Raw genomic sequence first — 25542 nt, 5'->3', positions numbered from 1 at the left:
CTTCCAGGCTTCTTTTCGCTCAGTGTGCTTGTGCAACCGCAGCTCCATTCTCCCGCTGCCTGGAGAGGAGGAAGGAGCAGCCCCTGCTGCCGAGGAGCTCCCAGCTCTCCACAAGCGTGCAGGAGACAGCGTTCCCAAGGCCGGCTCGCTGCAGCTGAGGAGACAGCACTCATAGACCCTCCTTTGATTAGGATGTGTCCGTGTTGTCAGGGCAACTGTTAACAGCGGCGTATCATATTTTCTCCTCTTGTACTGCGTGCTGAATATTTTAGTGTGCTGTGGCTGGAAGAAGGTGCTGCTGCAAGGAACCTGGAGCTGTGGGCCGGGATCTGATTGAACAGGTTAAGACAGCAAAGAGCAGCATCCAAACCAATGTGCCTTTGATTAGGGCTTTTCTTCAAGGAGGGAAACGACTGCAAGCCTTTCCTGCCGACTAGATGTTGGTATTTGTCAGCTGTTTGCATACTGCTTATCCATAGGGGATCTGTTACAAGTGCTCAAATGAACAGACAGCGTTGCAGCTAGCAGCTAATTAGGGGCTGGAGTTTCTTACTTTTTTTTAATAAGCAAGAGGCAGCAGCAGCAAGCAGCATGCCTGGTTCAACTATTGCCCTCCGACAAGAGAGACTGAAGAAAAGTGCCAGGCCAAGCCCCCCAGGTTTATTCACCATTAATGAAGAGGATGAGCAGCAAAAAAATGGGAATTCCACAAGACTGAAAGGTATGTTGCTGTTCTGCAGTGCAATCAGGGCTGCCTGAGGGATACGCTGCACAGCAGGCACAGCAGGGTTTTATTAGCTCCTCTGTGTGCTACAGAGAGTCTGTAAGTGACTGGTGCAGTTTGGCACTCACAAATGTGCTGTGCATGATAGGTGTGTTTAAATCCCCTGGCTTGTTATGCAATCAGCTGCTTTGGCTCTGAAGAAAACAATACTTTTTAGTTATTAATCACATTTCTTCTGATAGGGATAATGGTCCTGCATCTGAAATATATGGGTGAGCTTCTGCGTGTTTACTTTGACTTCTGTTTACAGTCTGGGTAAATAACTGTTAAAAAGAAGGGTAGGCTTGGAGAGTACAGAATGCAGTGACTGCCTGTTACAGAAGACAGCTTTGCCAAAGACAATGTGAAACTGTCTATACTTCCACTCGCATGCAGGAGGGGCAGTGTGCCTTTGGCAGAGCATAAAAAAATACACATTGTTCTAACATGCTGACTTTTTGTCTGACAACAAAACAAAACAGACAGAAAACACAAACCCAACAAACTGTTAAAGAAAAATATTTATGGTGCTTAGGGTAGGTAAGCAGTGGTGGCAGAGGGATGCTGATGGCCATTGATTTATAGCAGGTCTGTCAAGCCTGTGTAGCCACTGTCTGCCTTGTATAATTTATTTCCTATTTCCTATATGGATCCTAGTATTTAAACTCTTAGTCTGTCAGGGATTCTGCTACTTACAGTTGTGAGTATTTTTTTTTTTTTTTTTTTTTTTGTCTTCGAGTGGTTCTGTGTGTATGAACACTCCTTTTGGGGGGGGTGGAGGGAAGGGGTGGATTGTACCAGTTTTTGTTTACAAAACCAATGTTAGTTTGTAGCCTCAAGACACTGTTTTAAATTTCAGTTATTACCATTCTACCAGTAACAGGAGAGCCTAGAAAGCATTTAAATAGCAAATTTATAATATGTGTATTTATTAGATCTGAATAATTTACAGCTGACTATTTTCTTTTTCTGAAGGAAAAAGATAGCTAGCTTGGTAGCTTTTACAAGCAATTTCAGAACTCAGGTCTTATTTGTTGGGGTTTTTTGAGTTTGCAGCTTGTACCTTTTTTTCTCAGAATAGTAAAAGACTTAACTAGTCAGAGCTTCATGATAAAAAATATATTGCTAGTCATTGTAATATGCCTGTTGTGTTAGGATCTTCTGTTTGCACTTACTGGCTCTTCAGTGTATTTGAAACTGCCCATATAAAATGGAGATCCAAACTCTAGTGTGAGGTTATTGAATTCTTAATGTTTTAAGAAGCATATTACTTTACTTTATCACCCACTGGATGGCTTCCAGAGTCAACAGTTCATAAAGCTAAAAATCAATAATTTGCCTGGTTTTGTTCAATGGCACTGCTAGTTTCCCAAGACTTTGTTGACTTAGCTACTCTTTTCTACTTGCAGGAGCTACACATATGTGCTTATCCTTTGTCTCTCTTGTTTTAACTGAGATTTGATTTTTGATTATTCCTTTATTTTCTCTTGTTGCTGTGAAATGTAAGCAGATGTGTGTGAGCAGTAGCACAGATAGCAAGCAAACAAGTTCATGCAGTTTTAAGAAGATAAAAAATTTGTCAGCTTACCTTGACTGCTCCTGGTGAGAAATAATATAGGAAATGGTAGAAAATATGCTGCAACGATATTAATTTGCTTTTCATTTTACTAGATATTTAAAATAGCTCATAGTGTCTCTAGAACAGTGCACCACTTGCACAGTGATACCTGTGGGTAAATACCTACGTCTGTACATCTGAATGTTATCAGTCATTAGGTGGGTTAGGCTGGAATGCCTGGAAGTGAAGAATGCATGTACTCAGGGTGCTCTTCTTCTCACCTGGTACCAAGAAAGGTCACTCCTGTGCAACTCTGACTGGGTGATGGACCCACATGCGGCTTTTGTGAATCTTTAGTGCCTGTTTTCTCTTGCTTCTTTACAGGGTTTGCCTTTCTTCGTTCTTTACCTGTTGTTTTTGCTCAGTAAGCACCTGCAGCTACTGAGATGTTTATTTATGTTTTTTTCTCTCTAGCACATTTTAAGTCAGGGTCATCTTTGTGGGAGATGGGCTAAATGTTGTCTTCATCTGCAGTTTCTGTTATCATGCTAGACCTGTCTTTGTTCAGCAGTTTAAAACCCAAGAGTCCTTTAATGGATCTGATACTCCAAAGAAGTTCCTTCCTCCATTAAGTGTATTTCAATATCATCACAAGATTTAAAATAATCAATATTTTAATATTTCAGGTCTTCTCAGACTACTAAGGCTTGATTAGACTTTTTATGAGAGTTGCTTTATTTCAGAAACAAACATTTATGTGGATCTTAAAGTGGCTGGCCTTTGTGAGGTTTTCTGTAAATTGATTTTAGTACTGGCCATTCCTTTGCTTGTCTGGCTGCCTGCATTGTAATTGGAGGAGTCTGGTAGGCAAAATGAGTTTGTTTCTCCAGTGAAAACAAATAATGACAATGCTGGAGATATTAAAAGCGTGCAGTGACCTTTATAGCCATGTGCTCCTGATCTTTCCTTTGCTTTGATGTGAACTGTATTTACTGCTTTTTCAACAAATATTTTAACTTCCCTTCCTCCTCTTGGCTTTGGGACAAGGCCTGCATATTTGTTATATATCTGTATGGCACCCATTATTTCAGCATCTTGAGATCCTGTTGTGTCATGGAAGAGTGCAAATAAAAATTACTTTGAATAACCTTTTTTACCTTTATTAACAATATTTATTCTCCTTTCCTGTTATAGCATTCAGGAATTTTGCTACATAGTGCACTCTTCAAATACAATTTCTATGGGTTTACAGAAGCTTATTCTGCACTTGAATTGGTTTTTGGTTTAGTTACCAGCTTTCCTGAAGTTCTGCAGCTATATTCACAAAAAAACAGGCAAACAGGAAGAGAACCACACACTTAACAGACTCAATGTTTCCTTAAAGCTTGTGTAGTTAAACAGATATTGTTTCTGTGACTGAAGAGAATGTGTGTATGTGGTTCTGTACATAATCACAAATACATGACTTTGAGTAGATTAGTGTTTAATTACAGGTATCCATCCTGTGTGTGTGAACTTCAGCTTTAGCCATTCCTTGAATTCAGGCACAAGCAATTCAATCTGCCTTAGAGGATTTCCCTCCTCTGCTTTGTTAATTTTGTGCTCCTTGCATGTAGTCTTAAAACCTTACTCAATCTTATGAAATTTTGAAGTGATGCTTCCTCTCCTTCCTCTTAGAAGGAGGACCTTCTCAACTGTTGATAATGTGTTTCTGAAACTATCACTTGACAAGGCTGGAAAAAACAATGCTCATGTTTCTGGGTTATGGATTTGAATACTTAATAACTGAAATAATTATGACATTCATGACAAATTAGTGAAACTCAATTTAGCAATGGAATCCTTCACCATCCTGCTTATTTAAAACTGATCAAGGGAGGGTACTTCTAATCTACTGAGTGAGTATTGCTAATACAAAGCTAGACATACCTGCCTTAGCTTTCTGAAGAGTAGCACTGATTCTTTGTCTTTCACTGATCTTGAAAACAAGAGAAGGGCTTTTTTCAGTCCTTTGGCAAATGTGCTGGTCATCACTGACAGTGATGTCAGTGATCACCAGCAGATTTTGCCACTGTCGTCTGTGATGTTTGTGCATACTGTTCATTTCAGATGAATGATTTGTTCTTCCAGAGACATGGAGGAGATTTCTTATATCATGACTGTTTGGGTGCTTAGTTGCCATGTTCTGTGTGTGTTAGTGAAACGCCTATTTCTTTTTAGACTCAGATTTTCTAACTTTTAGTTCAGTTGTTGTCTGTTACTGTGTGTCTATACCCAAAGCAAACTTAAAATGCCTGAAAGAAAAGGGAACTTGGCATCTTCAAGTGCATTAAACTGATAGTCCTGGAAACTGAAACTGTATACTTACAAAACAGGTATTGCATGGGGTGTGGAAGTGTAATTTTATCCCACGCTGCAGAGTGTGCCTCAGGCAGGATCCAGCATGACAGGGGAGTCTCTGGCTTTCACCACACTTTAAACCAGCAAAACTGCCTGGGATGGTGGCTCTCAATGGGGCCTCTTGATGCTGGTCAGGAGGCTGACCTCCAGTTTGTTTGGGGCAAAAAATGGTGAGCAGTTGTTAAAGGCTGATGAACTGGCTTACCAAAATCAAGGACTGGAGGTTTTTCTGACAATATATAGCCCTATCTTACCCATCTGCATTTGAGGCAAAGTGAGTGAAAGGAGTAGATGGAAGGAAGGAAAGGAACCAATTCTCATTTTAATGTTGGTTGTGTAAAGGGGCAGGGCTGAGAACCCAGACAGTGTGGTCTGGTGTCCTGCACCTTCCACTGAATTCTGCTGATGTGTCTGTGCACTTCCTTTCTTTCTGCTAGCTAAGGCCAGGAGAAGAGGGGTCCAAAAGTATCTTTGATTCTTCTGGACATTTATTTACAGAATCACAGAAAAGGTTGAGTTGGAAGGGATCCACAAGGATCATTGAGTCCAGCTCCTGGCCCATCACAGGACCATCCCTGGGAATCACACCATGTGCCCAAGAGTATTGTCCAAACATTTCTCCAACTATGTCAGCCTGGTGCTGTGACCACTTCCCTGGGGAGCCTGTTCCAGTGCCCAACCATCATCTGGGTGAAGAACCTTTTCCTGATGTCCAACCTAAACCTCCTCTGACACAACTTCAGGCCGTTCCCTGAAGTCCTGTAACTGGTCAGCATAGAAATCAGAGTCTGCCCCTCCTCTTCCCCTCACAAGGCAGTTGTAGATTGCAATGAGGTCTTTTGAAATGCCTCTCAAGGTGTCTGGGAGGTACATTCTTGAAAAAGCCCTACATTCATTGATTACAGTGTAGCTGTTGGGGAGACAAAATGAACTGGTGTTTTTTTCAGCAGACTGCTGCCTCTGTTTGTAGGGAGTCCCCATTCATAGCTGTAGGTGCTAGGTAGCAGGAAGCATCCCATTTGTAACCATGACAAAGAGATACTAACATGAAGAAATTTATAAGCAGTAAAGGAAAGAGACTATGCTGAAAGTCTGTGGGATAGCAGGGAATATGTCTACAGACCAGTAGAGCAAATCTGATTTGTTCAGTCCCTCTGGCTTTCAGAGTGAAAGTCCAAGGTCTGAGGACTTGGCTTGTATTGTAACACATCCTGTTCATCAAAGTGTATGCTGGGATTACTGACAGTGCTTATCTGTGCTGGGTGAGAATCATCTTACACTTTTAGCTCAGCCCCATGAGAAGAGGCTTCTACTGCTGATGCTGGAGGATTTTGTTCAGTTCTTTTGGTGACTGCTTTTTTGGGGGGAAACAGCCTGTGGTCTATTCATGTGCTCAGGGAGCATACTTGACATTGAGTGCATTGATGGCAAAAGTAAAAAAAAAAAGTATGATGTTGATAGTTTTGAAAGTTTAAGTTATTTGTTAAGGTGCACTCAGTTGAACTTGGCATGTGAACTAGGATAACCCCTTCCAAGGAAAGACTGAATTTTGCAAAATAGCTTTTGTTAAGTAAATGCAGTTATTTCATCCAAGGTCTAAATGATAACACAATGTTCAGCAGAACTGTCCTGGGGAGAATAGGATGCAACATTTGGCTACTGTACTTGCAGGACAGGATGCTTGTTAAAGTTGCAAAAAGATATGTGTTCAGTTTATTTGAGATAATTCTCAAGAAAGCTTTTGTATAAGAAACACTACTCATGAAAGACTGACAGCAAGCAGTGGAGTTTTTCCCTATTCACTATTAGCTCTGTAAAAGTCATGACTTTAAAAACCTGGAATTTGGTATATGATTCTGTGTAGAAAATAAGTGTGAAGGGAGTGTGGGTTCATGGCCATTTCTTATGGGGAAAAAGAGAAACCTGGAAAGTGATAGATCTGTCCAAGAATCCTAAAATTCTCTGAGGTCTTGTTGCATTCTTTTTTCCCTGAAAATATGCCAATAATACGATTTCAAGGACTTTATATAGTAACACAATTTTGGAATAAGTTGACAGCAAGAAGAAATGGATTCCTGTGTCCCACAACACATGCCTAGGTAGTACCATGTTTTTATTTTGCAGTGAAAAATTGAGGCAATAGCTAAGCTCATGTTTTTAAAAGAAACATGTTGCACTTCTATCACCTGATATTTTTGTGATTGTGGTTTTGTCAAGAGTCTTAGTGCTCTTGCTGCTGTTTGCAAAGCTTGCTCAGAAACTGCTGTATCTGTTCCCTCCCTCTAAGCTGGCTTTGTACCCAGGTACATAGCAGTCTGAATTTATTTTTAAGGAAAAAGCTTTTGCTTGTCATGTTGAACTCCAGAGAAATTAATGAGCACTGGCCTAGAGCATTGCTTGTGGCCATGAGTGGTGATGGAGCTCTATGTATTACCAGGATCAGCTGATTCAGTGGGAGTACATAATTTTTCTTCCTACACAAGCTCACATGTGAGCCTTCTTTGCTTTCTTATCTACCTACAGAATAATTTTGGTGCCTTTTTAATTTTTTCTGGCTTCTTTAAATTCAGTCTGTACTTTACAGCCGGAGACCTTTTTTTTCTGTTATTAGAGAATTAGGAGTTCTGAATGACAGCATCTCATAAGAGTCTCGTGGCATTATCAGAGGTCTCTTCAGAAGTGATTTGTGGATGTGGGATTTTTTGTTTGTTTGCTGAGACATGCTATGATATTATTTAATCTAGTCTACCCAACCTCAGACCACAACAGTAATATTCCAGAACAAATGCCACAATGATTGATGCAATTTGCTGTGTTTTAATGAACTGCCTTCAGTCACTGAAGGTGCATCTCACAGTGCATTGTTTTTGCAGCCAAGCACTGCTTGAAACTCACGAGTTTTAGATGCATTGAGTTGAAGCGTGGCTAGAGTGGGCACTGATGTCTATGGGTCAGATTTGTATAATGAATGTAAGAGACACTAAGAGCCAATATTTAATAAACAAATAAAAATGCAGATGAAATATCAGAAATTAAATCAGGGAGTATTCTAAAACTTGGACTTCGAAAACTTGTTGCTTGAAGTAAATTATTTTTCTGTTTCAGCAGAGTGGAATCACATTTAGTAAATTCTGCATAAAACTCACATTGATTTATAGGTCTAACCATGAAACCCATAACTGAATTGTCCCAAGCCCCATCTTAGTGTGTAGATGTAGCCTTAACTGCTTAGTCAGGTTCAAGGGAGAAATGACTAGGGGTAACATGCAGATGGTATAAATTTTCATAAATTTTCTTTTTATGCTGACAGTTTCAGAGGAGAGCCACTTGAATACTAGCTTCACTTTCTCCTTTAAATGATTAACTTGCTGATAATGGCTAGAGTAAACAAAGTTCCAGAAGGCAGGTCACTGCAGCTTAACCTGGATGCAGGTTTCTCCAGAGAGCAGAACTGTGTCCCTGTTGCAGTGGAGGAGACAAGGGGTTTGGAGCAGATGTACCAGTGGAAAACTGAATTGCTTTGTCAGTACTGGCACAGACCTGTAGCTGTACTCTGTGTCTTTCTGCTGGGGAACTCTGAGTTGTTTTGAAGTAGATGAATACCTTCTCTAGCTTCAATGGGGTGGTGGTACAAGATTGCTTTTTATTGTCCATTGAAGTTTTTGTTCTGTTTTATTCTGGACAAATAGATTTTCATCCAGTTACTTCAGATCTGTTGAAGCCTAGTTTTGCTCTTCAGTTCTCTGGAGGAAACAGTTTTTCTCAGGGATTAGCTGTATTTCTGCGCATTTTTATGCAGTTTATCCGTGCAGTCGTCAACAAGAAGAAGCTGGGTTTCGAATTAAGAGTTGGAACAAATCAAGCATAGGTATCTGCTGAGATGTAAAATGTGGCAAGTAGCAGAGATTCCAAATTATAGAGGTCTTCCAGTTGATGCCTATCACACAGGAATAAAAATTCAGTTAGATGAAGCACTCCTCCTTTTCTGGTAGTAGTGTCTGTAGAGATGGCTTCAGGGAAAGCAGGAGTTTCCCGGCAGAAGTCACATCTGTGGTTTTTCAACTGATCTCTTAATTGCAGCAAGGGGTCTTCAATAGTGTGTGTTAGAGGCCAGATCTACAATCAACTTAACTCCTAGGCAAACAGACTCTCTGCCTCCTGTTCTGAGAGTTATCCAAAACCCTCAAGAAGCCAGGAGAAATGGTCAAGGTACTGGAGTTCCCAGAAGGGAGTCAATGTACTTAGAGTTTGTCGTTTGGTTGCTGGCCACCTGCTCATCAGTCTTTATTTCTTCTGTTTCACATCACTGCTGTCTGAGCCTCCAGTAATACCTACTCATTGGCCTTCACACAGAGGTTGATTGATTGATTTATTTTCCCTGTCAACATTCTTCTGAGTCTTCTTATATCTGAAGCTGACATAGGACCAAGTCTCCTTCTGCAATGTCACACCAGGCACAACAGCTCACAGATCTCTTCTGTGCTCTGCCACTGACTTTTTGTTTACCATTGAAGGGCTATGGAATGAGGCTGGTGCCACAGCACACCCTTACAGGAAATACTCCAGCTGATGAATTTGTCTTCACAAGAGCTTTGCTGCAGCCTAGTGCCATATCCACCTCCCATTGCATGGTATGCTGTGCTAAAAATGTGCTCTTTCCTAATCAAAAAGAGGGATGCTCCCTGAAAGATCTGAGGTTAGTCAATGACACAGAAGAAATTAGGAAAATTTTTTATCATCTTTCTCCTTGGAGGCAATAAGGAAAAGGATTGAGGAACTAACACTTTCAAAACTCAGTTTTCTGTAGGATGCCTGAGTTCTGGTTTGATTGCTGGGAATACGATTGTAGTGCTGATGTCCTAGGCAGACAGTCTGACAAGTTAAAAGTCCAGTGAAAGATCCTTGACCTAAAATCTCATGATACTCTAGAACATTTTGTTAAATGTGCTGAGGAAGCTTGGATGGGGTTTTTCATTCTTGAATTCCTGACCTTTTTCAGCTTCTTTTTAATCTCGAGCACAGGCAAGGTGTATTATAGAAGTGCTGACAGAACTTGATTCATACTGTTGTATCTTAGTGTACAAAGCTATCTTGTTTCTCAATTCTGCTTCAGGAAGCTTTTCTGAAAGCTGTTTTGGAAATGCAGGTTTATCCAGTTACCCGCCCTTGACATAAGAAGTAATTCTTTAACACAGCCAGTTCTGGCTTTGGTTTTTTTTCCTTTATTCAGTGTCAATTGCCTCATCACCTGCATGCTGACTAAATGCACTGGTAAAATTACAGTACTGAATTTTGGCTTGTGTGCTAAGACACCACTAATCACACCAAACACATCTGAGCTGTTTCTAAAGACAGAGATGTCATGTCCGTGGAGTTTGCACTAGTTTATAGTGCAGGAGTGGCAGTGTGGTGGAATACAATCTGATGAACCTTCTTGCCTGTCATTTCTTCTTAATTGTAGCAGTGGTTTCATTGAGGAATGTACATCCCATCTTGGACATGTGGTCCATACAAATTCTAGATAATGCCACTTTCACTTATGGTGTGCATCTCCTTTCACTAGAAAAATGAAAACATGTTTACCTCACTCTCATTCCCTGCAGCAAAGGAAGAAAAAGTAGGTTTGGTTTTGTTGGGTTTTTCTAAACACAACCTTTACTAGCCATCTAACAATGGTAGTGATGTGTTTCCTTGCAGTCTGAACTGCAAAATAAGAGGTAAGGAAAAAAGCAGATGGCAGTTGCCATCTGTAAACCAGAAAAGGACAGCAACAACCAGCTGCTGAGGGAGGTATTGGCAATAAAACCAGACTGCAGATCAAGTAGTTTGTGCTTGTTGTGCCTGGGTTATCACTGTTTTGATATGTTCTTACACTTCCAATTTGTTTTTTTTCTGAATTATGCTGTAATGTGTTGATCTACTTCTGTGCTAGTATTTTTCTCTATGAGGTTATTGTCAGTTTTAGGAAACACAATTGTCACAGTTTGTGTCCAGGGAGTTTCTGTGAGCCTCACCATGCCTGTGAGTTAGGTAGAGTTATGGTGCTGTAAACCGTACCTCACATGCTCAGCGTCACTGCAGGCTGCCTGCAGCACAGCCTGCCTTTTCACTACAGTATGTTCAACTTCAATCTTTGTAGTCAGTAACTGATGCAGAGCAGTACTGTGCAGACTGGGGTGCTCACACACAGCACAGAGATGCTTGTGGATGCCTCCTGTTTTGGTTAGGCTTTTTTAAAATTCCTCTCAGATTTCACATGTTTGTGGCATCTGCATGATGAGCAATGTTCCAGGACTGAAATGTTTAAGGTGATAGTATGATGGTCTGATCTTCCTTTCCTGAGAAGTGAAGACAGCAACTCCATGATAATTGTGTTACAGTTCTGAAAAGGCTCCTGACCCCAAGGTTTGCAGAGGTGATTTCTGCTCATTTTAGCTCTGCAAACAGGCCCTGCTATTGCCTGACTGTAAACAGTTCGGTGTGTTTTGCTGCTACTAGCAGTTTCCTTTAAGGGAGCTCTTAACTAATCTCCATGAGGATTTAGCTTACTCTTTGAGAAAGTGCTGCTGTTTAGTCTTTGTTTATACTCCAGGCTGGGATTGTAGACTTTTCTTAAACTTGTCCTAGGATTTCTTTTCAAAAATATCTAGATAATTGCCAATAGCAAGTTCTTATCCCTAAAATCTAGTCCCAGATGGTTAAACTGAATTTTTTTGGGTTTTTTTGTTTTTTCTATACATCAAGGCACAAAGGTTTGCTGATGTCAAAGTCTGCCAGCCAGTTTTCGGTAGAGTTCTTGGGCAGGGCTACTTTAAAGATGTCATTGGCCTCTTCTGTGTTCCTGGCTTTTTTGTGGGGGAGATGTGTGGGGTGTGGTTGGTTTTGTTTTGTTTTATTTTTTAAGTAGGGGAAGCACCAATATGGGTTTGTAATCCTGATGAGTTCCCAGGAGCTTTCAGAAGGAAAGGAGTCTGTGTTAGGGAGAGGGGTTATGCTCCCTCTTCCACCCACTTTTGTGTGCCCCTTTCATGGCTCCAAGGAGTGTCATTTAACACACTTCATCCAGTGAGTCACATAAGCAGACCTCTGCTCTTGACATTGTATAAGCTAATATAGTTTTAGAAGGAAACAAAGTAGGGAGCAACTTCATGAAAAGCTTCACTTCTGCATTTCTGGTGTTGGTAACATGTTTTATGCCTAAAGTGAGCCCAGATATTTCTTAAAACATAGTGGATTGTGGAGCTACTGCATGCTTATAAATGGAGTGTTCGGTAAGTAACCTCTGTTCTGAAGTAAACAGAAGCCAATACCCTTAATAAGAATAAGATTTTGATTTTTTCTCTGTGGTTATAAAACCTGTTGTAATGTGTGTCTGAGGAGAGGGGGAGGCATTTCCTTACTTTTGAAGGACTTCTGCCATCCTCATCCTTAGCAAATTCTCTTCACAGAATATCCAACCTGACCTCACTTTGGTGGACTGAGGTAGTGGAAGCACACCGAGCTAGGAGGCTGGGAGTGAGCGAGAATGACACAAGTGAAGAGAGTCACAGAATGGTTTCAGTTGGTAGGAATTCTAAAGATCATGTAGTTCTGACCTCCCTGCTGTGGGTAGGGACACCTTCCATTAGACCAGGTTGCTCAGAGGCCCATCCAATCTGGTCTTAAACTCTTCCAGAGATGGGATCTACAGCTTCCATGGGCAACCTGTTGTAGTGTCTCCCCACCCTCACCGTGGGGAATTCCTTTCTAACATCTACTCTAAACCTACCCTCCTTCAGTTAGAAATCAATTCCCCCTTGTCCTATCACTACATATGCTCATGACAATTTTTCTCCAGATGGCATAACAATATATTTATAAAAACTGAGGCATGCTCTTCACTTGAGGAAAGCTTGTTTTTCAGTATTAAAGCTGCTGCCATCTGAGACTGGTTATTGGAAAATAACCAGTTATTGATTAACAGTCCCTCTGTGACCTGTGCTGCAACGACTGCCTTTTCACATGGAAATTCTTGTGACTTACAGAAAAAATATCATGTCTAGTAGTATTTACAGGAACAGTATCTGTTTCCCCCTCTGGGGAGAGGGAACTTGTTTTTGCAGAACATCCTGACAATAGTGATTATAATGAGAGCTTTCCCATCTGATTCAAATATTTCATGCTGTGTAGGGATTATTGAATATTACTCTGCAGAAAAACAGTCAGACAAAGAGGTTCTAATTACTGGCAGAGCAACAGTACACCTCCTTTCCATTCTCTGCACAAGGTTTTCTCCCTTTCTTTTTGTCAGACTTTGCTTTTGCTTAAATGTTCTTTTAGTTAAACCAGTATTTATTGTATTCTCCAGATGGATTTAATATGGAGCATAACATATATATGTTTGTGAGGTACATATCACAAATACTTTTTTTAACAACACGTTTTGCCTGTAAATTTTTGAGATGACTTTACTACATGTAGGTTTTAAAAGATGTGAAATCACTGTGTGCATGTGCTGAAACCTCTGCTCTCTAGTGCACTCTTGGATCTTTAAATGGGAAAATCCAATGAGATCTGGCTTTTCTGTTATATAACACACTGTTGTGCAATTATAAATGCTAAAACCACGTTCCAAATACCTTTATTTTGTGCTGCATTACAGAGCAGTGCAATGTTGGATTATGTTTTATGCTTTGCTTTTTAATGGGAGAAAAATAAAATGAGGGAAATTGGGAGTCTGTTGGTGCCCTGCATGCCTTTAAGATTAATTGGGACTTTGTACTGAAAGAGAAGCTAATTTGTGTTGAATGCAACTGGCTGCTGAGTAAGTGGAGCATTGAGGCTTATGTTAATTGGCAGTTGTGCCTTTTCTGCTGTTTCCTGGTGCTGTACTCGGTGACCTGGTTGGGCCGGGCTGGCATGGCCTGTATCTGGTCCGAGCTGCTCACACGCTGCTGCTTGCAGAGTGGGGCTGCTTTAATGGACACTTGCGTGGCACGATGGCCATGGTGCTCCGAGCTCTGCCGTCACGTGCCAGCGGAGCCAAGAGCTCTGCGTGCTGAGGTGCTGGTGGCCAAGCAGATGGAAATGGAGATTGCCTGCCCGGCTGGTTTGCTGGCTCTGCTGCCATTGCATTGGATTGCCTATTCATGGACTTGAGATGTAGATATGTACAGCAGTTGTTATAATCTTCTATGCAGTTTGAGTATCTTTTTGTAAATATTGTAGATACAGAGCTGCCTGATCAGCCTGGGAAATAACAAAATTTTAAGTATTTCCATTCCCTGTCCCACCTGGGTAAGACATTCTAACACATTATAGTGTGGTTTGTGATTTTGCTGAAGCTTATTGTCTAAACTTTTTTCATCAGTGGTGTTTGTATTTCTGCTGTCTGTGGGTACCTTGTGGAGGATATCTTATTGTCAGAGATTTCCAAGCAAGGATTGCTGCTGACTGCTGTGGCAAAGCACAGAGCAGTGTTGTGGTTATGTGCTTAGTGCTTTTGACATGAAGAGAAGCCTCTGTCCCTGTATCTGCCCTTGAGCGAGTAGGGTACTACCCTTCACCCACATACTGTGACATAGGTGTTTGTGAGGCATCATTGACAACTCTTCCAATACTTGAAATAGATTATTTGGGAAAGAACAATAGCTAATATTGCTAAGCCATTCCTTCACCCCCAGGTAAACAAAGTAGCAACATTTATCTATGGGGAGGAGATGGGATATGGTTTGTTTTGAGGGTTTTCTCTGAAAATCCTTAAACAAATACAGACATAGGCAGATTATTAATGCCAGAGGGGTGTGGGAAGAAGTTACACTATTGATTGTGTCACAGGCTTTGGCAAAATGAAACACAAGGCTTGTAGACAGTGATTCTAGATCCTGTTCTTGCTGTATTGTGTCAAGTGCTTTCCTTCTAAGAGAGTGGGTGAAAAAGCTCAGCTAGGCTATTACCTGCTGTAGTTAATTCTACAAATAGATGGACACTAAATTTTGTAGTCATCTGTCAGAACTGGAAAGATATCCCATGGTATCAGCTGAAGTCCACCTAGTAAAGGACTTAGGTACTTCTGTTTATGTGCTCCTTCCCCATGATTTTAAAAACCTTTTCCAAAGGTCTTTTAATAAATTCTCTGAATAATAGTTGAAATAAAAACAAGGCTTATTGACCTTGAAGCATTTAAAATATTGCCTGGGATAGTTGCAACTGAATGGTTTTCTCTTTTCGGAACTGCAAATGTTTTGCACAACTGTAATTCTGCCCTATGTAGTTCTAAGTCATGAGTAGTGAAGAGCTCAGTTTGTCCTAAGAAGAGCTATGTGTGGGGAATTTTAAAGATGTCTGGCAAGAAGATGCATGCTTAGGCTTGTGCAACACCATTAAAAATGCTGGGCCAACTTTGTCCCTGTTGTCATTCTTCTGAAGCAAAGTAAATTGAAAATGTAGCAAATCTGACCACGCTTAAAACATTTATATTTTCCTTTTCTTAATGGACTGAAAGCACTTATTGCCCTGTCCGGATCTCTCTGGCTTTATTGAACTAAACTGCCTTTTGCAGGTAAACAATTAGTGGTCTAATTCTTGCTTTAAAAAAATAACCATACAATATCCATTTCAAAGAATGAGAATGCTCCCAAGGACAAACACAGTACCTCAAGTTGCCTTGAAGAAACTGGTGCAAGTTTCTCATCAGCCTTTGAATCCCAGATCTGTTTATTTTCTGAATTATTGGTGGGCCTGTACATCCTGCTGTCACATGATATCTCAAAATAGTAGAACTCTAAAAAGGTTGATAATTTTGCAGTGGAGTAGCTACTTTTTAAAACTTTTTTTTCTGGCAAGTGGGGAATTATTAGGCTATTAGGCACCTTGGAGACAGGGAGTTTGGAGCAAGGGACTTATAAAATGAATGGTCTGAATCATCTCTCTCCTCAGTCAGGGCTGAGGCATTCTGGCAGGACTGCAGGCAGGGCTGCTCCAGCACAGCCTGGTATTGCTTGTGTGGAGAAACAAAGGGCTTCAGTCCTGAAATACCCAGCCTGCTACTCATCAGAGAACAGGGCTCCTTAGGATTTGATGGGAAGACAGGTCAAGAATGTCTGGCACAAGGAAGAGAGGCATTATGAAGAAAAGTTACTTCTGCTTTAATTTTATGACTGAAATCTTGCCTTTTTTCACTCTTCTTGTTGTTCTATTGCAATGTTTACTTACCTGGGCTTCTCAGAAGCCTGCACTGTCTGTTTATCTGGAATAGTGGCTATTTGTGTGCCAGTAGCTCATCTGACTTGTGTTTTAGAGCTTCCCAGAGATCAAAGCTGCATTTACAAGAATGGGAGAGAAGCTATGCTGGACTGGGTCCAGATTCCTTGGGTTTGTTCTCATGCTGCTGGCAGTAAATGTCTAGATTGTTTTGCAGCCATACCATCAATTTGCTGCGCTGCTTATGCTGGGGGGACCTGGCACTGAATTTGACTTTGCTGCATTTATTTTATTGCAAACGATGCATCATGAGTCAGAAAGAGAGAGGTGTTAAAATGATGGCTTGTGGATGTCATCCAGGATGTACAAAGTCAGCATTTTCAAACACAAAAGCTACAGAAGTGACTGTACTGATACAGTTAGCCTGTGCCTCAGGGAAACTATTGCAAAAAAGTGAAATGGTCCACTCAATTCTTTGATATGTGGTCTCTGAAGTCTGCATTATTTAATAGTGAACCTGTCCCAAAAGTTATTGGCTATTTGGAGGCTTGGGAAGCTTTTCATTTTCTTGTTTTGGTTGGATTGTTGTCGTTGTTTAGTTTTGGTTTGTTTGGGGGCTTTTTGCTTTTGTTTTTTCTTTGTTTGGGTTGTGGGGTTGGTTTTTTTTTGCAAGTACTTTAACATCGGCTAACAAGGCTGCTGCCTTAAGACTAGGATTTGGCTGCAGCTTATGAAGTGCCTCAAACAACACTTTGGGGAGTAATGAGGCTGCCTACTCTGCCACTGAATCAAATACTTAACTGCTGCATGGTTGTTCAGGCTCTATTCACTGTTCAGTAATTGCAGTGTTTGATAGTGTGGCTCTGTCTTTTAAAGCTGTTCACCAAATTCCTTGGTCCAGAGCAGTTTCTTCAAGGACTTGCCAAGCATACAGCTTAACTAAGTGCAGAACAGACTTCTTTGCACAGAATTTTGTCTGCTGGGAGGAAAGGACATAGCTGGGATGAAAGGTGCACCAGCACATCAGGCAAGGTGCAGTTCCTGGCAGTTTTCACAGAAAAGATATGTAGGTGTGTAGTCACATCTGGATACAGATGTGCTTATTAACAAAGTGAATGGACAGTGTTTCTGAAGGGTACCTGCTTCCCATGGATGCTGTACAGCAGTTACATGTATAACACTGTGACAGTACACTGAAGCATTTGGGAAAAGGTGGTGCACTTCCTAAGGAAAATGGCCTATCCTGGAGCCGTTTGTTGAAGTTCCTATGTCTTTCCAGTAATAACATCCTAGTGAAACTAACTTTAGCTGCTTTAGCCTGCATTTCTAGAAGCTCCATAATGATGGTAATAAACAGAAATATTTTTCTTTCTTTAATGCTACATAGCTGCAAATTATGGCACTTCAAGATTCTGGATTCTACCTCTCTCTCCTTAAGGAAGCCTACATGCACTGCTGCTTAACTCTGAGTTCTTGTGACTGAAGCTTGCCTATTTTTGCTCAACAGTGGAAGCCATGACTCTCCTGACAGCCTCCTACTGAAGAGTGTATTAGACATCATTGCTTAGGTACTTAAATGTGTGGAATAACTCTTAAGTTTTCTCCTCTTCTAGGACACTGGTACAAGGGAAGCAAATCTCACCCTCAAGTAAATTCCCTCATAACCATACTATTAATCAAAATCGCTGATTAAAAACAAACTCTGTGGATATAGGCCTAACTGAAGTCCAAATGTGTATAGTGACATTAACTACACTTAAAAAAAAAAACTTGAAATCAAATTGGCATCCTAAGGCTCATACAAAATTGTTGGAGAAGGTTTTTTACTGAAACTGTATGATCAATTGTGCAATTATGGGTTAAGAATAAAAAAAATATTTTGCATGTTTGGATCACATTTTTGGGCAGAAAGAGGGCTTTTTTTAGCATCTAATGACTTGTCTCAGACTACCTGGATCACCTACAGGTCTTATTCCTGGCAAACGGCTCATGAGAACTCCAAGAGAGAGGTGTGTTTCCCTCCCCTTCCTGGAATAGGAATTGCAGCACACTTGTGGTATCTGTCAGCCATGTTCCCCCTGTCCAGCCATACTTTGCCTTACACAGGTTGTTTTCAGAACAGCCATGGAAGAGACTGAACTTTCAAAAGGGATCTTTAAATTGTTGTTCTTGTGTGCCAATGCACTCAGCTGTTTTTAGCTAATGGGGTTTGGGAAGTGTTTTCAACATGAGATCTGCTCTCAGTACCAATGCTTCTGTTTAATTGTTCTTTTTGATGTTTATATACTGGCTTGCTCTTGGGTATGAGGGCATTGCCCTTCTGTGTGCAGTTGGAAGGGCAGAGCTCACACAGTGGGTCAGGAGCAAAGTCAACAGAACAGTGAAGGACACCTGACTTCTGCTTATTCTTATGTCACAGTGACTGTTGACTTCTACAGGAAAAAAAATGTTGTGCTATTACTGCTGGGCGGGAGGGGTGGGGGGGGGGGGGAAGGAACTGACTGCTTGTTCAGATTTTCAGAAGCTTTTTCTGTTAATGTGCTAAAATAATTTTGTGAGGACATTGAATCTACAGTGAAAGCATGTCTTGCCAGGAGACTCTTAAGCCCCATAATTGTGATTGTTTCCTGTCTACCAGAAAGTAAGTAGTTCAAATATCCACTTTTTGGTTTAACATGTAAAGAATAGGAAATATAAATTGAATACATCTATACATGTATGATAAATAACTGATAGGGTAGTTTATTTTGGAGACATTTATAGACACAAAGGAAGAGCAATAGGTGGTTCACAGACAATTTAAGAAGGCCCACATGGAGAGTCACTCAATAAGTGGGGCAGGGCATGTGTGGAGATGCCTCTTGTCTTTCTACTGCTGGTCTGCCTCCTAAAGGTGAAGCCTTGTCTGCCAGTGTAAGGCAATCCTCTGCTAATCTGGGGAAATCCATTTTGTCTCAGTCAGTTGATATAGGCAATGATCTCTTCACTCAGACTGAGCTTTCTTCCTCAGAGCTAACTTGGAGGATGGCTTTAGAAGGAGAGAACACTGCTCTCTCCACTGCAGAGATTAGCTCTGGTCACTCTCAGTATTTGACTGAGAAACACACACTTGCCAGTGCATCCAAAATCTGTTGAAATGAAATGGCTGAAGTTTGGGAAATGACACTCTGATGACGCTTGTGCTAAAGTAATGACTTACTTGAATGGAGTAAGTTCATTTATCCATGGAGGTCTCTTGCCCTGCTGGCCTGATTGCTTTCTCATTGGAATGCATCATTCTTGAGCCTGGCTGCAGTAATCTCAACTCTTATAAATCCTTCTTACCATCAAGGCCTGTTCCTATGGCATTCTTCAAAGAATTCCCTGAAGAGCCTGAAGTCACCCCTCTTGATGTCCATAGTTATAATCTTTCTTGCTGCCCTGCTTCTTCCTCACCTAATAATGAACTCCACAATCTCACGGTTGCTGCAGCCAAGGCTGCTCCCAACCTTTCCCATCTCCACGAAGGCCTTCCCCATTTGGTAGCATGATGTCAGGAGCACACCATTCCTTGTGGGATCCTCTACTTCCTGTGACAGGAAGTTGTCACCAGTGCTTTCCAGGAACCTCCTCTAGTGCTAGACTCTTCTTTGCTTCAGCAGGTGTCAGGATGGTTAAAGACCCCCACAAGAACCGGGGTGCCTGTGACTTTGAGGCTGCTTTGAGCTGCAGGTAAAAGGGCTTATCTGCTTCCTTCTACTGATCAGATGGCCTGTAGCAAACAACCACAACTGTGTCTCTTACTGGTCTGTCCTTTTTTCCTGACTCTTAGGTCATCATCCATCCCTAGACAGAGCTTGATACTCACATAGAGGGCAACTCCACCACTGCATCTTCCTGGTCTGTTTCTCCTAAACAGCGCGTGGCCCTGCATGACAGCATTCCAGTAATCCCATCCCATGGGAGCTATCCCATCATGTCTCCATAACTCTGATGAGGTCAAAGCCCAGTGACTGCACACAGATCTCCAGTTCCTCCTGTTTGTCTCCCATGTGTGTGCCCTGTGTACAAGCACCTTACAGAACTGTTTGATTGTGCCGATATCCCTGTGGGGATGCAGAGGGAGGGATGCTCCATAATCCTGTGTTGTGGTTGCATCTTTGGCTGCTTGTGCTGGTTTGAGGTGTTCTCTCTTTAGCCTCCTTTTCCTCCTAGTGTGGTTGCTATAGTTCTTCCACACCCAATCTCTGTTCAGCCTATGTCCCCAGCTCCCTTCAAAAGAGTTTAAAGCTCTCTCAGTGAACCCTGCTGACAGACAGACAGGGGCCTACTTGTTGCCAGCAGCCCAGGTGCAAAGAAACTGACCTAAACACTTAGCACCCTCTCTGATCTTTACTGTTTAGCTCTTTCAGCATATAGTATTTTACATGATCTAGGAAAAAAACTGGTTAATTTTCCTATTCCTTTCAGAAGAGGAGTAGGATGAAATCCTGTTTTAAAAACGATTCAGAAACTGATTAGGAGAAACACCTACCAGAGCACAGGACAGTGCTCTTGTAAAGTCAACTCTCTATATATTTTTCTCTTAAAACAAAGAAAAGCACATTTTTTTCTTTTAGCTGACTTTTTCATAGAAAGCCTCTACCAAGGGTTTTAATACATTTTTTCTGTAATGATTTGTGTAGATATACATGTGTTCTGGCTCTGCATTTCTCAGCTTTCTGCCTTTTAAGTCTCCCTTTTAAACTGAGATAAGACAACATCTATTAAAAATTAGCTTCAAGGATGGAAATTCATCTTCCTCTCTCCTTGCAGCCATGGCCTGTTATGAACCTTAGTGCCTAAGTTTTACTTGCATTAGTGCTGCACAGTCTTTATGGTCTAAATGTATCTAGGGCATTCTGCAGCTACTCCAGCACACTCTGTGGCTATTTTTGGCAATGTAGCTTTTGTCTGGCAGTGCTAGAGAGGGATGGCATATGCTCACTGCTGTGCATGTGACTTGATTTAAAGGTGAATTATGTGGTTTTGTTTATGAATATGTATTTATCAGAATTTTAAAAACCCTACTCTGTATAATGTAGAAACCCTTACAAATTTATTATGCTTGACTGCATGAGTTTTTATTCTCCTTTTTTTATGTAATTGTACGCTCAGTGAACTGTGCATTAGAAAGTGAATTAGCAAGTTAATTTACCCTACATGCCAGTGATAGAATAGCTTTTACCTCCTCAGGCAATGTGATCTGAACTGTGTGTGAATGTATCAGAATACACAAACACTCCTTTTGGAACGATTGGTGGGAGAGGTGTTGTTAGTTTAACCTGTTCTCTCCCGAGGTTTTTAATTCTGGTTTGCAGTCACTGTAAGTGGAGCGTTCTTGGACATGCTCTGAGTGAACTGGGTTTTGGATTTGTTTGTGTGCTTTCCATACTTCATGTGCTGTACCTCAGGGGGACCTCTTGCAGAGCAAGTTACTTGCTCATCATCCAAACAAAAGTAATAAAATTTATGATAATAAATCTTTAGTATTCCTAATCTAAGGTAATTAATATTTACACTCTATTTTGAGTTTGCAACTCAAGCTACATAATGTTTAGCAATCTACTTCCCTACTATTCCATAGAACCGTCAGGCTCAGTTTCATGGGAGCAGCTCTAGAGCCTTAGTTACAGTTCAATGACAGGGTAGCCAGGCCTTCTGCAAAATTTGGTTTCATACTTTTTCAATTGTAGGACTGAAGAAGAATATTTGCATCAGAGCCAATAATTGGAATAAATGAATGATAAAAGAGCAGAGAATAGGAATGTTTTCATCTAAAGATGTAGATCCAAGTTGTAAGAGGCTAAGTGCTGGCTGGTGCTCCTGGGACTTTCATTGCTGAGCGCACATGAGAAGGCTCTGACAGGCCCACATGCTTAATGCCACTCTCCCAGGCTCCCTGGTTATACCAGCCACATGGCTGCTTTTCACATTGCAGGACAGGACTTTGACTGCTGTGTGCCTTTTTAAGCTCCTGTGCATGGGCCAGCACGCAGTGGGTGGCAGAAGCCCTTGTGCCACATGAGTGCAGGAGTTGTTATGGCTTAGCAAATGGTTACTGTAGAACCAACATGTTTATCAGCTGTTGGTACTGAAATGGGAGGTATAAAGATGCCATCATTTTGTTAGTGAGACAAATCTGATTTTAATTGTTTTCTAACAAAATATATAATGAGTGAATTACAGAGGAGAATTAGTTTTGGTCATATTACATAGATGTGTGTTATTTCTTAGTGTTAAGTTAAATATGGCATAGAGTAGGTGGCTCTAGAGCACAGGTGTTTCTTAAAATCTGGATTAAATATGCTCTTAGCTTTTTTTTTGAGAATGAAGGAAGTTGTATAGTAGTTACTATTATTTTGCTAGTAACTGTTTTGCCGTATTGAGCAAAGTGTTGGCATTAATGACTGCATTATGATTGTTGAAAAGGCTGGTTTGTTGTCAAGCCAGTAGAAACACATGAAGAGTTACCTGATGTCCAAGAAGTGTTAAAATGCCAAATAATATATTTAATACTAAAATCTTGGAAATGCCTAAGTAAACAATCTGCTTATGTACATATGCAAAAATTCTTTAAAATCAAGGCCCCATCTCAATTCAGTTTTTGATCTTGAAATGCTTGTTGGATTTTTTAGTATTGCTGTAACTGATTTTTGCATTAAACTGTTTGAAAAGGGAGGTGAGGATGTGTTTTAAACAGTTGAAGGGATGTTCAAGGCAAACATGGAGGTTCCACTGTGTGACTTCTCCATTTTATTTGGGAGCAGGTTGGAGCTGGCTGCCCAAGGCCTCCTTCCCAGGCAGTGTGTTTTGAAATAGGAAGTGGGGCAGTGTGGTAGACAGCTGCCAGCACCAATAACCGGTGGCTTGAGCTGCTTAACAGAGGCTAAGCCCAAATCTATTGACGCAGAGCACAGGGAAGTGCTCCGCAGACTTCTCCCCCCTCCCTGTCCTTGAATATAATCTCATGATGCTGTGGATGTGACAAACTCCATTTTGATCAGATGTTGGGCCAGAAATGGTGAGAGTGGGTCAGTTCTGACCTCGAAAGGATACCTTGATGGCATGCGCTCTCCACGCCTTCTGAACCTGCGCCTTTTTCTGCCGTGACACCACCTCCTTTCTACTTCAGGTTTGCAAAATTGCCAGCCTGAATATTTTTAATGTAGGCTGGGAAATTGAAGCCATGCATACAGGGTGATATGGATCATGCTATGGATGCACAGTAGACCTCTGCAGTGCAAATGAGTGTTCAGTACTGAATATAATGGATGAAATAGGTAAGCACCTTGCTCTTCGTGTTTCCAGAAAAAGACCTTTTAAATGTCTTTCCAATTAAAATTTGCAAATGGAAAACATTATTTCTAGTTGTGGAATGCATGTAGTAGTTTTCCATTGTACTTTCACTTTACAATTAACTGTAAAGAGTCTAACATGATGCAAGGGGTTGCAGAAGAGCAGTCTGCTAATATATTGATATTCTGATTTTCTTTTTTTCAAGGTAGATTATGAAAGTGAAGGTTTTATATTTCTGCAGTGTCTGTTGTTAATATATAAGTAATTTGTTACTAATTATTTTCTAAAACACCAGATTACTTACTAAGGTTGACTTACTGGTTGTAAGTAGCCATGCTCTTGATATATGGTGCAATTATCTATTTGTTCACAACATCATTCAGTCTAATTACTTTTAACTTCAAATCTGAAAAAACAGGAAAGGGCTTGTTTGTCTGTAATGAAGTCTTTTACATAAGCTAGGGCCTGCAGTTGCTGAAACAGCTGCAGTGCAACATCTCAATTCCAAAAGTACTGACAGCTTTGGTATCAGAATATTTCCTTTCCTTCATCCACTCTAGGCCAGACAACTGGCAAAAGATGTTCTGTGGTATGGAAGCACTGCCAGAGTTACTCTCCAAAGGGTGAATTAGTGGTGCTTTTTATAACTTTTAATCTCTTTAGTTTTCAACTTTGTACAGGCACAGCATGAAAACAAGAGTATTATTTTGTGTTTTTCCTCCTACCTCCATTTAGGTTATTTTCTGGTGAATAAACACAGCAAAAATATTTTAAAAAAACCTAAAACAAACAATAAGCCATTTTTTGATGAAGGTGCCTTTTTGCTGTCTTATTTTGACATTCAGCATGTCTATTTGACTTTTTGGTAGTTGCCTCCTGTGTTTATTCTGTGTAAACTTAAGGCTATCCTTTCTGTTCACTATGAACTGTCTCTGAAGTAATCACTTAATTGCTTTTCATTTCCTTTGCTCTAAGTGCTATTTAACATATCTGGAAGTAGCCTGATATTGAATAGCAGCTTGATGCTATCAGGCTTTCTATGTGCAACACCTTCATCTGACCCTTATTTCCCCTCATTGAATGTCAGCTCACAGTCCCTGTATGGGATGGTCCTTTTCTTCATCCTCTGTATCCCAGGTGTCAGCTGCAGCAGTATTTCCACCCCCTGCAATTGGTGTCAGGCTCCTGAGCTCCTGAGGGGTGGAGCTCACCACAGATGCTGTGACAGAGCCAGCAGCTGCTGGTGTTGCTTTATGTTGTGGTGCCTGCCTTTAGCACACAGCAGTGATCAATCAGCCCTTGCCCATCGTGGCACCATTCCCAAGGGCACAGCCCCAGCACACGATGCAGTTGTGCCCACTGAACTATCAGAGGTCCTAGTAAATGTGGCCTGATTTGATGTCTGCAACTTTCATTTGCTTAAATCATGGCTATCATATTGGGATTATTCTGAAAGTGAGTTGAGTATGAGGTTCTTTAATCTCCAGATAAGGTTGTGAAGTTATGACAATGAATAATCTGGGGGGTTTTGAATTTATTAGTTAAGTGAGGCAAATGAAACTTAGTGCTTCTGGAAATAGAGTTGCTAGCACTTATCTGATGGCTCATTACTGTTCATGAATGCTTAACTATTTTCCTTGATGGGTGTAAGAATTTCTCCCTGTTTATTGTTCCTGATCTTAGATTGCAGGCTTTTTCTCTTGGGAGTAGAGAGTTCAAGGAAGGGAAAAATGGGGATGCTGAACTGTGGAGTAATTGTGAGGGGGAACAGCAGTAAAAGTAAGCTGAGACCATCCACCTCACTTTAATTTCAAAAGTGAAATTTGGAAATTCAGAAATTCAGATGTGAAGCTGTTGCTGTAATATGTTGTATCATCGTCAAAATCTTGGGAAATTGAATTCCTCTGAAAGCTTAATATTGGTTACCAAAGCTGAGGAATTCTGCAGCTGTCAGATGATGCTGGAAAGTAAAAATGGAAGTTAAATATATTAATAATTCATATAATAAAAATCATTATTGGAGGATGTGAACAGAGACAGCATTTTGTTAGAAGACCTTGATTAAATGAATTCATAGAAAACAAGGCAAACTTTTAGGTTGTTACAACTTAAGTTGATACAATTTTTTACTCAGCTATTTTTAAAAATCAGAATAATGAAAGAATACTAAATTAAACAGGAAACTCCTGTATTTTGAGGTTTTTTTAGTAGAAAAGAAGAATAAAGAGCTAATATGGAATTCTTTAGTACTTATAATATGAAAATAGTACGAAGTGAGGGGTTTTTCAATGTCTCTGTGCAGTGCTACGCAGTCAGAGCTGCT

At 40.7% G+C, this 25542-nt stretch overlaps 1 protein-coding gene across 4 annotated transcripts in view; it reads left to right on the top strand.

Moving 5' to 3' along the window:
* MAP7 (microtubule associated protein 7) overlaps nucleotides 1-25542 on the top strand; it is a 109691-nt gene that overhangs the window by 10249 nt on the left and 73900 nt on the right. For 3 of the 4 annotated variants that reach the window (XM_059468867.1, XM_059468866.1, XM_059468865.1), the window contains exon 1: nucleotides 179-721. The exons of the other annotated variant lie outside the window; for it this stretch is intronic. In XM_059468867.1, coding sequence (XP_059324850.1) covers nucleotides 592-721 — 130 coding nt within the window. In that variant the 5' untranslated portion in view covers nucleotides 179-591. Of the gene's footprint in view, nucleotides 1-178; nucleotides 722-25542 lie in introns of those variants that run through there. 4 annotated transcript variants of the gene reach the window in all.

The sequence above is a fragment of the Ammospiza nelsoni genome, chromosome 3 (genome assembly GCF_027579445.1).
Source record: "Ammospiza nelsoni isolate bAmmNel1 chromosome 3, bAmmNel1.pri, whole genome shotgun sequence".
In the NCBI taxonomy this organism is placed as follows: Eukaryota; Metazoa; Chordata; class Aves; order Passeriformes; family Passerellidae; genus Ammospiza; species Ammospiza nelsoni.
Note: the sequence above shows the minus strand (reverse complement) of the source record. Positions and strands in the feature narration are given on the sequence as shown.